This window comes from Galeopterus variegatus, unplaced genomic scaffold, assembly GCF_000696425.1.
Source record: "Galeopterus variegatus unplaced genomic scaffold, G_variegatus-3.0.2 Scaffold12518, whole genome shotgun sequence".
Taxonomy (NCBI): Eukaryota; Metazoa; Chordata; class Mammalia; order Dermoptera; family Cynocephalidae; genus Galeopterus; species Galeopterus variegatus.
In genome coordinates, this window is record NW_007738629.1 from 28870 (window position 1) to 42481 (window position 13612).

The 13612-nt window shown below is 39.6% G+C and overlaps 1 protein-coding gene across 1 annotated transcript; it reads right to left on the bottom strand.

Annotated features, from left to right (window-relative positions):
• Positions 1-8108: 8108 nt before the first annotated feature.
• Positions 8109-12372, bottom strand: LOC103581188 (dual specificity mitogen-activated protein kinase kinase 6-like). The gene is made up of 5 exons (XM_008563080.1): positions 12254-12372; positions 11332-11448; positions 10377-10428; positions 9106-9233; positions 8109-8141 (listed from the first exon to the last, which is right to left on the bottom strand). The coding sequence occupies exons 1-5, from the start codon at positions 12326-12328 to the stop codon at positions 8109-8111; spliced, it is 405 nt and encodes a 134-aa protein (XP_008561302.1). The 5' UTR covers positions 12329-12372.
• Positions 12373-13612: the final 1240 nt, after the last annotated feature.

A 13612-nucleotide genomic window follows, 5' to 3' on the forward strand; every position in this document is an offset into this window, starting at 1 on the left:
GTGTGTGTGTGTGTGTGTGTGTGTGTATTTACTTTTCTTTTGATTATTTCCCAAATACATACAAACTTTCTTGATCTACAGCCATTATATTTCAAAACATGTATCTACTTTCCTTCAAAGCAGCTTTTAATCCGATCTCTGCTGGCAAATAAATTGGCAGGTGTTCCCTATATTACATTTGTTATCTCTTCCCTGTCTTCCACTACCTGGTTTTCCTTGCTTCTAGTTCCCATGAACGTATACAATGTCTGAGAGAGAAGCAATAAACTCATAAAATTTCCAAGCTAACACTACTTGTTTACAACATGTTCGCTGTATAAAATGTCCAAGAGAGAAGCAATAAACTCATAAAATTTCCAAGCTAACACTACTTGTTTACAACATGTTCGCTGATAAAAGAGAAAGCACACTCAGTCAGTGACTTAGCAATGATTCTTCTTAGACATACTTTATGGTCATACACTACTGTCGAGTGGCTTCTGTTCATCCAGCTCCCTGGAGACACAGATGCTTTAATAGTATTTGATACCGGAGGCAACAGTAACAAAACCACAAGATGAAGAGCCCAACCCATCACCCCTATCCTCAACCCAAGCCCTAGCCTCTATCTACACCCGGCCTTCAAATGAAAAAAAAAAAAAAAGAAGCAACTTGTTTTTGGAATCCCAGGTTATAGAATGGAGAAAAGGATGATTTCAAAAACTATTATTCACAAGGCAACCTACAGACTCTTGTGTTCATTGCACCACAAAATTATGCATGGCTGGAAAGAAACTTTGCCTGGAGTTGAGGGAACTAAAATGTGACTGATTATCAGGTTGCTGGGATTTGTGCTAATGGATCATTTTGAGCAAATGAGACCTAGCACGTGTGACATGAGCTCTGTTCCACCCACCTAAGCTAATCACAATAAGGGACAAGGTACAGAACCGTAAGAGAGTGAAGTGGTTGAGACACTTGGAGAAACTGTGATTTAAAACAAAACAAAATGAAAAAAACAAAAAACAAAAAAGAGGAAGCTTTTGAACCAAAACAACTTAAAAGCAGCCTACCAGTTTATTCCAGGGAATGCTGTGGGTAGAAGCCAGGGAACCTGAGACAGGTAGATGTGAGGAGAGAAGTTTCAACCTGGAACTGAGGGCAGACCTAGGACCTAGTGACCTCAGTGACCAGACAACCTATGAGAGAAAGTTTCATCTCAACTGAGGATAAAAATAAGGGCACATTAGAAAGAGGAATCATCAGCTGTCAAAGTCAGATTGATATGGGAATGTGTGCCTGAGTGACACGAATGAGACCTTGTAACTCCCACTTATGCTTTGCATGTACCTACATCCTGACAGTCTATAACGCTTCATTGGTGGTTCTCAGCTGCAGGTAATTTTGGCCCCTAGGGTTATCTGTCAGTGTCAAAGACATTTTTGGTTGTCACAATGGGTGTGGGGGTCTTACCAGCAACTAACAGGTAGAGGCCAGGGATGTTGCTAAATAAAACAGTTCCCCACGACAAAGAATGACCCAGTCCAAAGTGTCATTAAAGCAGAGGTCTAGAAACCCTGGGCTATGTGTACTAGGGTGGCCCTCCTTGCTGCTACCTATCTCCTTCTCTGAGATGGAATTCGCTTAAAAGAAGCATCTCCAGCTGCTTTGTCTGTCACTTGGGCACACGTCACCACTAGTGCTTCCCGCACACCCGCCCTCACCATGCCGCAGGAAGCAAAAGTTTTTCTTTCTGTGTTCAAGAGCTACGTCATCTAGAAAGAAAACAGAAGAAGCAATGCGATCCTAGGAGTATTGCTGACTTGTACATAGGCCCTAGTAAAAAAACAAACAGGCAAATGTACAAAGGCCCTGAATTTCTGGCTCTTGTTCAAAGCAAATCGAAAACCAGAAATTCTTCTCTATAATTTGAGTGATTTAACTTGCTAAATCAATAATAAAAAGCACCAATGCAACATTAAAACCACACTCAATATTCAAGTGGTTGACTTCAAGCCTCTCTCTGTAGACTCCGACTCTGCATTGAATTTGAAACATCTTCATTGAGGACCGTGACCAGCTTTCTGTTACCAGCTTTCATCAGTCAACAACAGAACCAAAGGACTGAGAGGAAGAAAAGCTTGTTTCTCAAATGTGAAAACGATGACCTCTTTTACCAACCAGGGATCTTTGTGGTATTGCTGATTTTTGACCTTTTATTTAGTAGATAAAGGACTGAGAGGAAGAAAAGCTTGTTTCTCAAATGTGAAAACGATGGCCTCTTTTACCAACCAGGGATCTTTGTGGTATTGCTGATTTTTGACCTTTTATTTAGTAGATCAGACAACAACATAAAACTTTCTTTTTCCAAGAAGAGCTTAAATGCTTCCGTGTTTTAAACAGGGGTGATTTTGAATCAGGATATCTTATCTTCTCACTTCTGCAAAGTTTATGATAATGTCTCCAGAATTTTTTTTTTAATCTGCATGAGAAAAATATGGTGAAAGTACCCCAAGCTGATCCAATATAAAGTGTTAAGGTTTCCTGAAACTTCTGAAACTGCTGGTCAGTGGGCTATTTCTTCTCTTACAGCCCTTGATTAGAGAGCTCAAATTTACTCCAAACACTACTGCAGAGTATTGATGCAAAATACTTACACAGCAAAGCAAATCTGTCTATTGAATTAATATCATTGATAAAACCCATTCTCTTCATCTTTTAAATCAAGAACACTTCAACGCGTGGGCTAAGAATAGCAAAATCTTCAGGATAAGGTTAGGCGAAAAAGCAAATTTTCCATGTTTAATAGGAAGTGCTTGAAGTTCAGTATAAAATAACAACGGTGGAGTTCAAAGCTGCACCAATTTCTTTTTGGATTTGAGTCAGACTTTTGAATTTTCAAGTGGCTTGTCATTTTCAAGCATGCAATTAGCTAACTGCTCTAATTCCTTTTCCAAATGCCACAACACACGCTTCTGACCGTGGCTGACACTAAAAAAACAGCTTCATGCTGTCTTGAGATTTGCTAGCTTGAAGTTTGTGCTGACCAGAGGATTTCTGCCTATTTGAATTCCCCCAATTATTTCCAAGAAAGGCTATTTGGTGCATCCACAGAATAAAAACATATTGCGCCTCTCCAGCCATACATTTGCCATAAGCTAAACAGATATCCATTCCTCTTCTTACTATTCCTGAACAAGCAAGAGACTGTACTTGACTTTCTTTGTTTTATACTAGTTTCTTGGAATCAGTGTCAACGTCTGAGTGTACCTGCAGCACACTCCAGTGTGGACCTGCAGCACACTCCAGTGTGCCATCAGGCTGGCAGGCTGGTCACTGAGACTCTTCAATAGGCCTGGAGGAAGAGCAAGAAGGAAGCCTAGCTGTTTTGGCACTCAGCAGTTGACTTCCAGTGACTTCCTTCTGTGAACTCATAGGAAGAAGTTAACTTGCAAAGTTTAATCCTGCTAAGATACCATGTTTTTGACAAATTCATTTGTTAACCCTTCTGCAGGCCTAGAATGTAAGGCTTTTCTGTTAGACTTCTCTATAATGAATTCACAAACAAGGCCCATACAGTTAGTACTACCCACGCAGGAACTCTTTAAAACCCCTATGATAATAAAGTGATGTGTGGAAAAAAGAAGAAAATATCATTCAGTAGTCCTATTTCAAAATATGTACAGAAAGGAAGGGTTTGTAAGAAATCATTGTTGTTTTTTTTTTTCTTCAGGTTCATAAGAGAAAAATGCCTTGATTTTCTTTCTCGTCTTCAAGAAAACATTTCTCTGAGGTTACTGCAAAAGAAATACAGCCGCTGGAACTATGGCCTATAGATCTGACTTTGGGTGTGATGATGATAACTTGTTAAGTGCTTTCTGCTCCACTCCACAAATCATGATTTATTGTCAAATGACACAAGCAGCTATCAATAGTGATGGGCCAGAGGAGTGTGGCTACCACATTGATCTCTGGATGCAGCGTTACAGCACCCAGCAGCAACGTGATATCAAATGCTTAGGCAGGATGCACCCCACTAAAGGTTATAAGTATAAATGGTCTTCAAAAAGTTCATGGAAAGATTCGAACTATCTTCCAATTCTATTTCTCCACCAACTTTTTGAAGTACCCTCATACTCTGACAGATTACCTAGCCTGTGAGTAATGTGTCCTTTTTCTACATTTAACCCAAAGCAGATGTAGGAGATAAAAACATAGATGTACCTGTCTTGAAATTTGAGATTAAATGTTTCACTTTCTAAATGTGTAGTCCCCCTTCCCCACTTACCATAAAGAGTTGGGGCTTTTTGAGAATTCTGACTATGTTTTAAGAATACAAAAACATGATTATCACTCAAATGAAGGTCCTTTTATGAGGATGTATCTCAATAGTACAGTGCTATATGTTGGAAAACAGAAACATAGCCGATAAAAGAGAGTTACGTTCATAGGCTATATCCTTCTCTTCATCAAGAAATAGAAGAGGTGTTCTTCAGTAACAATCACTTTTCCACCCTTTCCATCCAGCTCCAAATCAAACTTAAAACTGTCAGTAATAAAACAAGTGAAATAACCAGGTTGCTATTGGGTGGAAGTATGTGCCCATACGTTAATATATACACATATAATAAAATTGTTTCCATAAAGATCTAAGCAAATCATAAGATCTAAAAAAAAAATCAGCATCATTTTTTGAAGCATGAGACAACTTTTTCAACTCAGTTGGCTTCAAAATAAATTAATGTTTATTCTTAGGGGGTATCGAAAAAATATATTGGTAATTTACGGCAGGCCAAAAAACAAAAAAATTATTGACCTGGAGCCTGACACAGGAGTGCCTGCACTCTTTAAAAAGTCCAACTGAGGATAAGTAAGAATGCCCATAAAATCCAGAATTAATGCTCTCCTTCTATTTCACAATTTTTATACCAACAAAAATGATTCACTATTTCCCACAATTGATATGCTCAAGTAGCAGATTCTACCAGAGCTGTGATACTAAAAATTTGAAGAAAAATTTATCACTGGATGACTTCTAAGTCGAAGTGATGACAGGAGGACACCTGTCTACACCTCAGTAGCGCAGGCACCAACGACATATTGTACTAGAGCTCAGTGCTCCACCCCCTCTCCGGCCATTCAGCCAAAAACAAAAACAAACCATAGGCTAGTCTCATATGACATTAGGGAAAAGTACCCGGAGTGAGAGGGGGCCTGGAATTAAGAAAAAGTCCAAGAGGCCTTAGTTTCACAGCAACGGCCTCTGGCTTTACCTCACGAGGTTTCCCAATAAAAGCTGTGTTCAGAACCCTTCTTCCAGAGAGTGCAGAAGCAAAAATTGATACCACAAGGAAGGTGCACTTCAGCTTCCTCTGTACCTCAACAGCCTTCAGAGCTCTGGGCTCTTCTTTAGCACGAGCGATCAGAATTGCTCCCCTCTGGGGGTCACAGCTGGGCTCAGCACCATCTCTGATCCCCTTCCTCCCAATGCATGTCTGCTCGTGCACTTCAGCTTCCTCTGTACCTCAACAGCCTTCAGAGCTCTGGGCCCTTCTTTAGCACGAGCGATCAGAATTGCTCCCCCCTGGGGGTCACAGCTGGGCTCAGCACCATCTCTGATCCCCTTCCTCCCAATGCATGTCTGCTTCTGCAGGATGCCCAAAGAAACTAACTTGGCTCCATTTTGCCCTTTCCTCTTGGCATCCTTTTCCCAGCAGCACTTGCAATAGTCATTTCTAGCAAGCGATGCTAGGTATCATGACCACTATGCACACAGAAACCACTCAATTGTCTGGAGAGTACTATCCCCTCTCTTACTTGCCTTGAATGCACTGGCAGTTTCCATGAAACCAAAAAGTTTACTGCACTGGTATGGCTCTTTCCCTCTTTCCACTCCAACTTTCTTTGGATTCCCTTTTCAGACCCTCAACGTTGTTCATTATAACCTCATGGGCAAGTATTTCCACGGTTAGCAAGTGTTCTGTAGGAATCAAGGTTCTGCAAGACTTCTAGATACCCAAGTAATACTCTCAAGGTTCCCACTATCTTGTCTTTGATGCAAAGTAATTCTTTGCATCTGCTCCCTATCCCTAGACCTCTAGTGGGTGCTACCACTTTTCTCTTTATGCCCTAATCAACATCAAATTGCTTATCGTTCTGGTAAAGGAGTTCCTTGATTTTGTGACACTATGTGTGATATTCCTTCTGTCTGGAATACCGTTCCTCCTCTAATTCACTTTTGCTTGGAAAATACCTCTCATGGTCTCAGCTCAGGATTTATCTCCTCCAGAAAAATCTATCCCGATGCCTTTCCTCCAAGTTCCCCAAATCCTATACATACCTCCATCAAGGACATGCCCCATTGTACTCCAGTTACTGATCTGTGAGACACCCATACCTGACTTTGAGTTCAGAGAGGGGAGGGATTGTGATATAGTCATTTTTGTTTCTCCAGCATGGAGGGCAGACTCCATAAATGCTTTTGGAATGAATGTATGTGTGATGGATTAAACTCGATGGAGGATATTCATGAACACTTATCTTCTTTGGCACTGACACTTGGGAGATGAAGTTCTCTTACCACTGTGAGGTAAAGTCAACAAACTCTGCGGAGAACTTGTCTGCTGGGAGTTGTGGTGATGGCTCCTCCACCACCTGTTTGAGCTGCTGAAAGGGAGTTCCCCACGAATCATAGGGAAACCGAAGAATGGCCAACTCAATCTAGAGAGAAGAGAAAACAAGGAGACAAGGGTTTAAATAATAGGGGATCGTCTGTATTTTGTTCCCAGAGAACCAAAGTGAAATATAAAGGCAAAGATCAACTACAATTTGGGGGGCAATAAATAATCTCTAGCAATTTTCAAATATTATCTTACTAGAGACAGCCATTTAAATTTATTTAAAACTGGGTCCCTCCCTAAAACCCAAGGTAGCATTTCATAAAAATTGTAAGCCAACAGTATTAAACTTCAGGATGTAAAGCAACCAGGTTTTGAAACATTTGGTCTGGGAAGTAATTCTCACCCTAAGACCTTTACAAAGCTATACATCTGCTGCCATCTACAGGTCCCTTGGAGAAATGGTTTAAAAAAAAAAAAAAAAAAGGAAGCTAGGGCCTGATCTATTTTTGGACTTGAGTAAAGGCCACTTTGCAGTTACGGGATCATGTGTTTTCTGGGCAGAGACATGAAATAACTCACAGGACTTAATCAGCTGCCGTGCCTGGGAAAGAGCCAGGACCACAGTGGGTAATTCCAGACACTGGTGACACACTGAAAATTTATGATCACCAAAGTTATGAATAAGGCACTGCTGGTATAACTTTAGAGATGTGCCTAAGGATATTATCCTACTTGTTATTATGTCTTTAGGATATACATGACCTCAATAGCCAAGGCTTCTATGATAAAAATATCCCGGGAAAAATAACCTACGTCCTGGATAACAGAGCCCTATCAGGGTCCACACACCTCCGTGCTCACTGTGTAGCTTAAGCTTCTTGCCTTGACTAGAATAATTTAATTTTAAACTATAAGGAATATAGCCATACCCTCTCATTTTATGGATGAGGACAATATGGCAGTCCCTGTGACAATGTCAGTTACTCAAAGGCAGACAACTAGTGAGAGGCAAAATAAAGAGAAAAATGGATCTGTCCGATCCCAGTTCAGTAATTCCTACTATATCACACTACAAACAATTGTCACTCAAAGCCTCCTGCTGCATCAGGCAGGAAAGGATGCCCAAGACCAGCATTTAGGACATTTCCTTCTTGGTCCCAAAGTCCACCCCATTCCAGCTCCATGGCCAGGACCTCATAGTCACTGATAATTATCATACACTACCATTGTGATGCCCAGACTCCAAATATCAGACTTCACACTGTATCCCTTTTGGTTGAGCTCTGGGTTTATTCTTTCAGGCTGGAAAAGAGAGAGACAACTGAGGAAATGGAAAGACAGTTGAGATGACATTCTTAGCTCAATAAAGTCTCTGGGGGTGTGGGCAGCACCAGCTGCCAAGTGAGTGTTTTGAGCTCTTAACATGCCTCCCAGTAACTACAATAACTATCAATATCTCCATGGATTTTCTTTCTTCTATGTTAGTCTTTTCTTGGAGACAACAATGGATCAAAGTCTCTTCATACCAGATTTCAATTTCACCTTAAGAAGAAATGGGGTATAGGTTATAAAGCTACTTTGCCTATCTAGAATGATCCTTGTTAAAAAACACCAAGAGTCCAGAACTCAGCAAAAAAAAAAAATCAACAAGAGTCTGGTGTTAGCAGACCTAAGCAACTTTTAGCTAAGCATGGACAGGAATCTTTTCAGTTCCAAGCACAAGTTCGTTTCCAAGCAGAATACGACCTAAGTTCCTTTAGTTAAAGGGGATCCCAAGGTCTCTGCTAATGGCAATGAATTCTCACCTCTGTGAGGTTCTCTCCTAACTGATCTAACTGCCTTGTTTGTGTAATTTAAATTCTACTTACTATTCCGTCCTCAACATATGAGGTGAACACTCACCAGCAACTCCGTGTTGGAAAGCTGTGCAGGCTGTATGTATGGCTTATAGGTTCATTTCAAATAATGTATCTCTTTTACTTGATTTTTTAAATAATGTATAATGTTTGTGTTCTCCCAAAATCCATATGTTGAAACCTAATCCCCAATGTGACGGTATTAGAAGGTGGGGCCTTTGTGAGGTGATTAGGTCATGAGTGTACAGCCTTCATGAGTGGGATTAGTGCCCTCATAAAAGAAGCCCCATAAGGATCTACCATGTAAGGACACAGCAAGAACCAAAAGGTGGGCCTTCACCAGACACTGAATCTGATGGTGCCTTGATCTTGGACTTCCCAGCCTCCAAAACTATGAGAAATAAATTTCTGTTGTTGTCAAGCTACCCAGTGGATGGCACTTTGTTATAGCAGCCTGAATGGACTCAGACAATATATGAAGCAAAAGACTAAGAATTTCAGACAAGAACCATTTAAGAAAAAAGATGACACAGAATATTTCTCGAGTCTCAGGCCCATTTCAGTTTTCCCTCTGTGGCCATCCATCTATTTCCTGGCACGGTTGCTGGCAGTTGTGTTCTCAGATGCTACCCCCCAGCTGCTGTACTTACAGCCATGTACGGTTTGCAACCAGCATCAATTGTTTTAGCAACAGAGTCCACCAGGTAGCCACTGATTCCAAAATCGCACATCTTCACTTGGCCCAGAGTATTAATCAGCACATTTGAAGGCTTGACGTCTGAAAGCAAGAACGAGGATTGATCTCTCGACCACCAGAGGGCCTGAAATCCCCACTAGTTTTCACTTTCCTTTCCTGGAGTTGCCCAACACAAAAGTAACTGTCATCCCTGACTCACAGTTACTTACTGCTTATTGCTTTCAACTTGATTTTCTATTTCATGTTCTGTCTGTGTCCTGTAGGACTTTGAAGCCATTAAAGGAAAGATCTGTTTCTTCTGCCTATTTGATTATTTTCAATGCCCCCATACATGTAGGAAGAACTTAAAAAATTATTACTGAATCAAATGACCAGTTCAAAATGATCTATTGCATATTTAGTGTAGAAGAGATGCAGGAATGAAAAGACAGACTATAATACAATGATACACCAAATAGGATCAAAGCAACCAGTTTTGATTGAAACTTCTGCAAGAGATGTGTCATATCGAGTAACGCATTGTAAATCCAGATATTCCAGACCACCAGGCAGGCCATAGAGAAGGGGTATTACTGAGCATATTTTAAATAAGTCTTTCACACTAGAAAGGTATAACCCACCCACCCATGCACCCCAAAAGATGAAGCATTGTTTTCTCTGCATAATGGAATTAGAAATTACAGTTAATTTTTTTCCCTTTTTGAAACTTTTCACAAAGGACATGAAATCAGCATAAAAAAAATTATTCTAAAAGCTTTCAAAATTACCCTTTATAATCTTAGTTTTGAACTAAATGGAAGATATATAAATTTTTTTATTACTTTTTATACCTTATATGTATTCTCTAATATAAATTAAATATTTCAGACTTTTTAGATAAAACCCTTAAAATCAGTTTCACATTTGTGTATACACACATTCTTCTTCCTACCTGTCTTCCTTCCCACTTTCTTCTCTTCGTTATTATCATTAATTGTTCTAACAGGTATTTTATATTCAATTTAGGTGTAATATAAAGTCCATGTCTTCTTGGGTCCTCAGTCAAGATAAAGAATAGCTACTTACACGGTTGGCTAACCAACCCCAAAGGAAAGCCCCTTAGTTCTCTTGCCTGGCTCCATTTCACCTCCATGAGTCTGGCAGGTAGTGGCAGGGTGGGGGGACTCCAAGTAAAAGAAATGAACTTATAAAAGGAACAGCCAAGGCAGGTCCACAGATGCTTACCTCGATGAATGACAGAGAGCTTACTGTGCAAATGCTCTAAGGCTTTTACAATCTGCAAAAGAAACACAATACAGATGCATTCACCCATCACTGGAGAGAAATTGAATGTCAAGAAGTGTATCCAGCTTCATTATTCCTGGCTGAAGGTCTCCGGGTGAGGTGTTAACTCAATAGTGGTGGTCAAATCCAAAAAAAAATACATAGAAGTCACATAAATTGGAATTCACCTCCCAGAAAGGACTGTGTCTTATAGGAAAGAGCATGCCTCATGAATCTATCTTGTTTTCCACTCAGTCTCAAGTATTTCTTTTTTTCTCCACCTTCCTGAACCTCAATTGCCACTAAAGTAGCAGCTCTTCTTTCTATTTCTTTTTCTTCTGCCTCCTTCTTTGCCTAGTCTTCAGAAAATGTTTAAAAATCTACAAATGAAAGTTGAAATAAACTAATATCGGAAGATAGACACCAAGAATGCAGTCATAGCACATGAATGCACTGCTTAGAGGCATTTAATTTAGAGTTTAACAAACTAAGTCGGTGATGGAATCTTCCATACAGGGCTTAGAAAGAAAAGCATTTGTGTCTCCATCCTCCAAGGTACTCATGCATTCAACAGATACGAATTGAATGGTAGTTTTGGTCCAGGCAGTGTTTCTTTACACCAGAGGTAAAAAGACACATAAGGCCTAGACTTCTCACATTCTCCTAGTAGTAGGGTTCGTGATGTACTCTATTTAACTTAGAGTTTAACAAACCAAGTCGGTGATGGAATCTTCTATACAGGGCTTAGAAAGAAAAGCATTTGTGTCTCCATCCTCCAAGGTACTCATGCATTCAACAGATACGAATTAAATGGTAATTATGGTCCAGGCAGTGTTTCTTTACACCAGAGGGAAAAAGACACATAAGGCCTAGACTTCTCACATTCTCCTAGTAGTAGGGTTCGTGATGTACTCACAGAAACTGCTATTTTCCCTAAGATGTCCTCTGGAATTGTTTGGCCTTTATCAATAACTTGTTTGTAGAATTTATCTAGTGATGTATCCATGAGCTCCATGCAGATCCACACATCACCCTGGACACCAGTCGGTTCAGAGATTATCAGAAAGGAGAGAAAAGGGAAAAAGAAGAAACAGTTAACACCAGCCCTTCAAATTATTTCATGCTTGAGTTGTTGAAGGAAATGCACAGTTTCCCTTCAAGATCTCAAAGGAATTTGTAAACATGGAAGATAATCTTTAAAAGAGCAAACCAGCAACAGCCAAGCAGAACCTACAGGTAATCTCCCACTTCTTAACAAAAACTAGAATCTAACTTCTAACAGCCACAATCAGTAGAATCCCAAAATCCAAGTCTTTACTGTTACTGATGTCTATGTGTTAGGTTCTGTTCCATGTCTGGTCTCCCACGCGGAGCACCAGCACTAGTCAGTCAAAAGGCTGGATTTAAGAGTAAAGTGAAGCCTAATAATCCAAAGTGGAAAACAGAGATAGAGCACAGAGATTAAAGTGAGCCTAGGTGGTACACAGGCAGGCTACATGAACTTATAAAGTGGCCAGAAGACCAGAATATCTCACATTTTAAGAAATCGATGCAAACCAGTCTATAGACGATTGATATAAACAATTCTGCCAAAATAGACAAACTAAAACAGAAGGTAGAGGGGAGCATCTTTAAAAGGGCTAAACATGTTTTAAAATTCCATAATTTCAAGCCAACCTTGTACCAGGTCATGCCATGACTGCACACACGTAAAACCTTCTACACAAGACGCGTCAAACAAGAAAGCGTACCATGATTGTGCTCGACATTTAGGTGATCAGAAAACTTCTTTTTTAAGTTAGTGTTCTCCTTGGACTTTGATTGGAAGGATCACCTACCTCCCGGAAGAGCGCACCATAAAAGGTGACGGTAAATGGACAGTCCACCGTCCTCATGGAAATATCCAAATCCATCAATAGCCGTTTCTGCTCCTGGCTATTTACTGTAGCCCGGATCCGCTGAATGGAAATGTGTGGAAAATATGTGGTTACTACTTTGAGAATGAGTCAGTTACAAGGCAAGGACTTTAATGCTCCCATCCTGAAAATAGTACAAAAATTTACAGCTCAACCTCTAGCAAACCCTTTCAAATACAAACCCTATGTAATAAGCTATCTGTAACAAATGACAGTAAGGAAGACTGTTACTTATTTGATTTCCTGAACAGTCCCTGGTAAGAAGCAAACTGGTAGTATGTTTTGGAGAGTGAGTAAATGTTTGGGAATGCATTTCCAAATTACAAAAATCATCTGGTTTACTGTATTAGGTCCATTCAGTACAAAGAGGCGATAATATCAATTACTTTGCTGCTTGTTTGGGGTCCTCAGGAAAAAAAGCCAAAAGCCTCTCCTTGGGAAAATGTAAAACAGAGACAACAACTGTAGGAAGATTGCGACAGCTGGAGAAAATAGGAGATATCAAACAGAAATGGAGAAACAGTTCATTCCTATCCCAGTGCTTCTGATGGAAGAAAAACCTGTCACATCAGCAAATAAATGTAGCCTTGCAGAAACATAATTATGTTATTAAATGACAGGAAAGATATAATTCACTAGACCTTCACATTTTTTGCCTACTTAGTATAAAGTCAGCAGACGAACAGACTGAAAATCTGCAAGTCAAGGAAAAGATATCTTCCTACTCCAAAAGCCAAGGGATACAATTTACTTGATCATTTCTAACAATGGCCCACATAGACAAGAGTACTTCTATAACTCTGTGGGAAAAAAGAATAAAAAGAAAAATTGAATCTTTCCATGAACTTTTTAAAGTACCCTCGTATTAACTCATCTAGAGATGGTAATTCTGTAAGCTTCTCCAGCATCTACTCAAGAAATATAGAATGATTCCAAATTTCTCCCAATAGCTCAAAAGCTATACAAATTTACTCTAGATGCATTTTACCCTTGCTTTCCACAAATGGAGACAATTTTCTGTCTCAGTTCTGATTTCTTGATTTTTCAGGGACAAGTCTTTAAAAGCAACAGAATACAGAATAAAAGATACATGAGGCATAACAGCTAAATACAATATGAAAAATTTTGTTTGTACGGTGATTTGAAAAACCAACAGGACAAAATAAAAACAAACAAAAAAAATCATTTTGAGATGATCAAGGAAATTTTAATTTGGACCAAGTTTTAGATGAGGTTAAGGAAGTATTGTTAACCCTTTTTTTTCTTTTTTTTTTTTTTTTT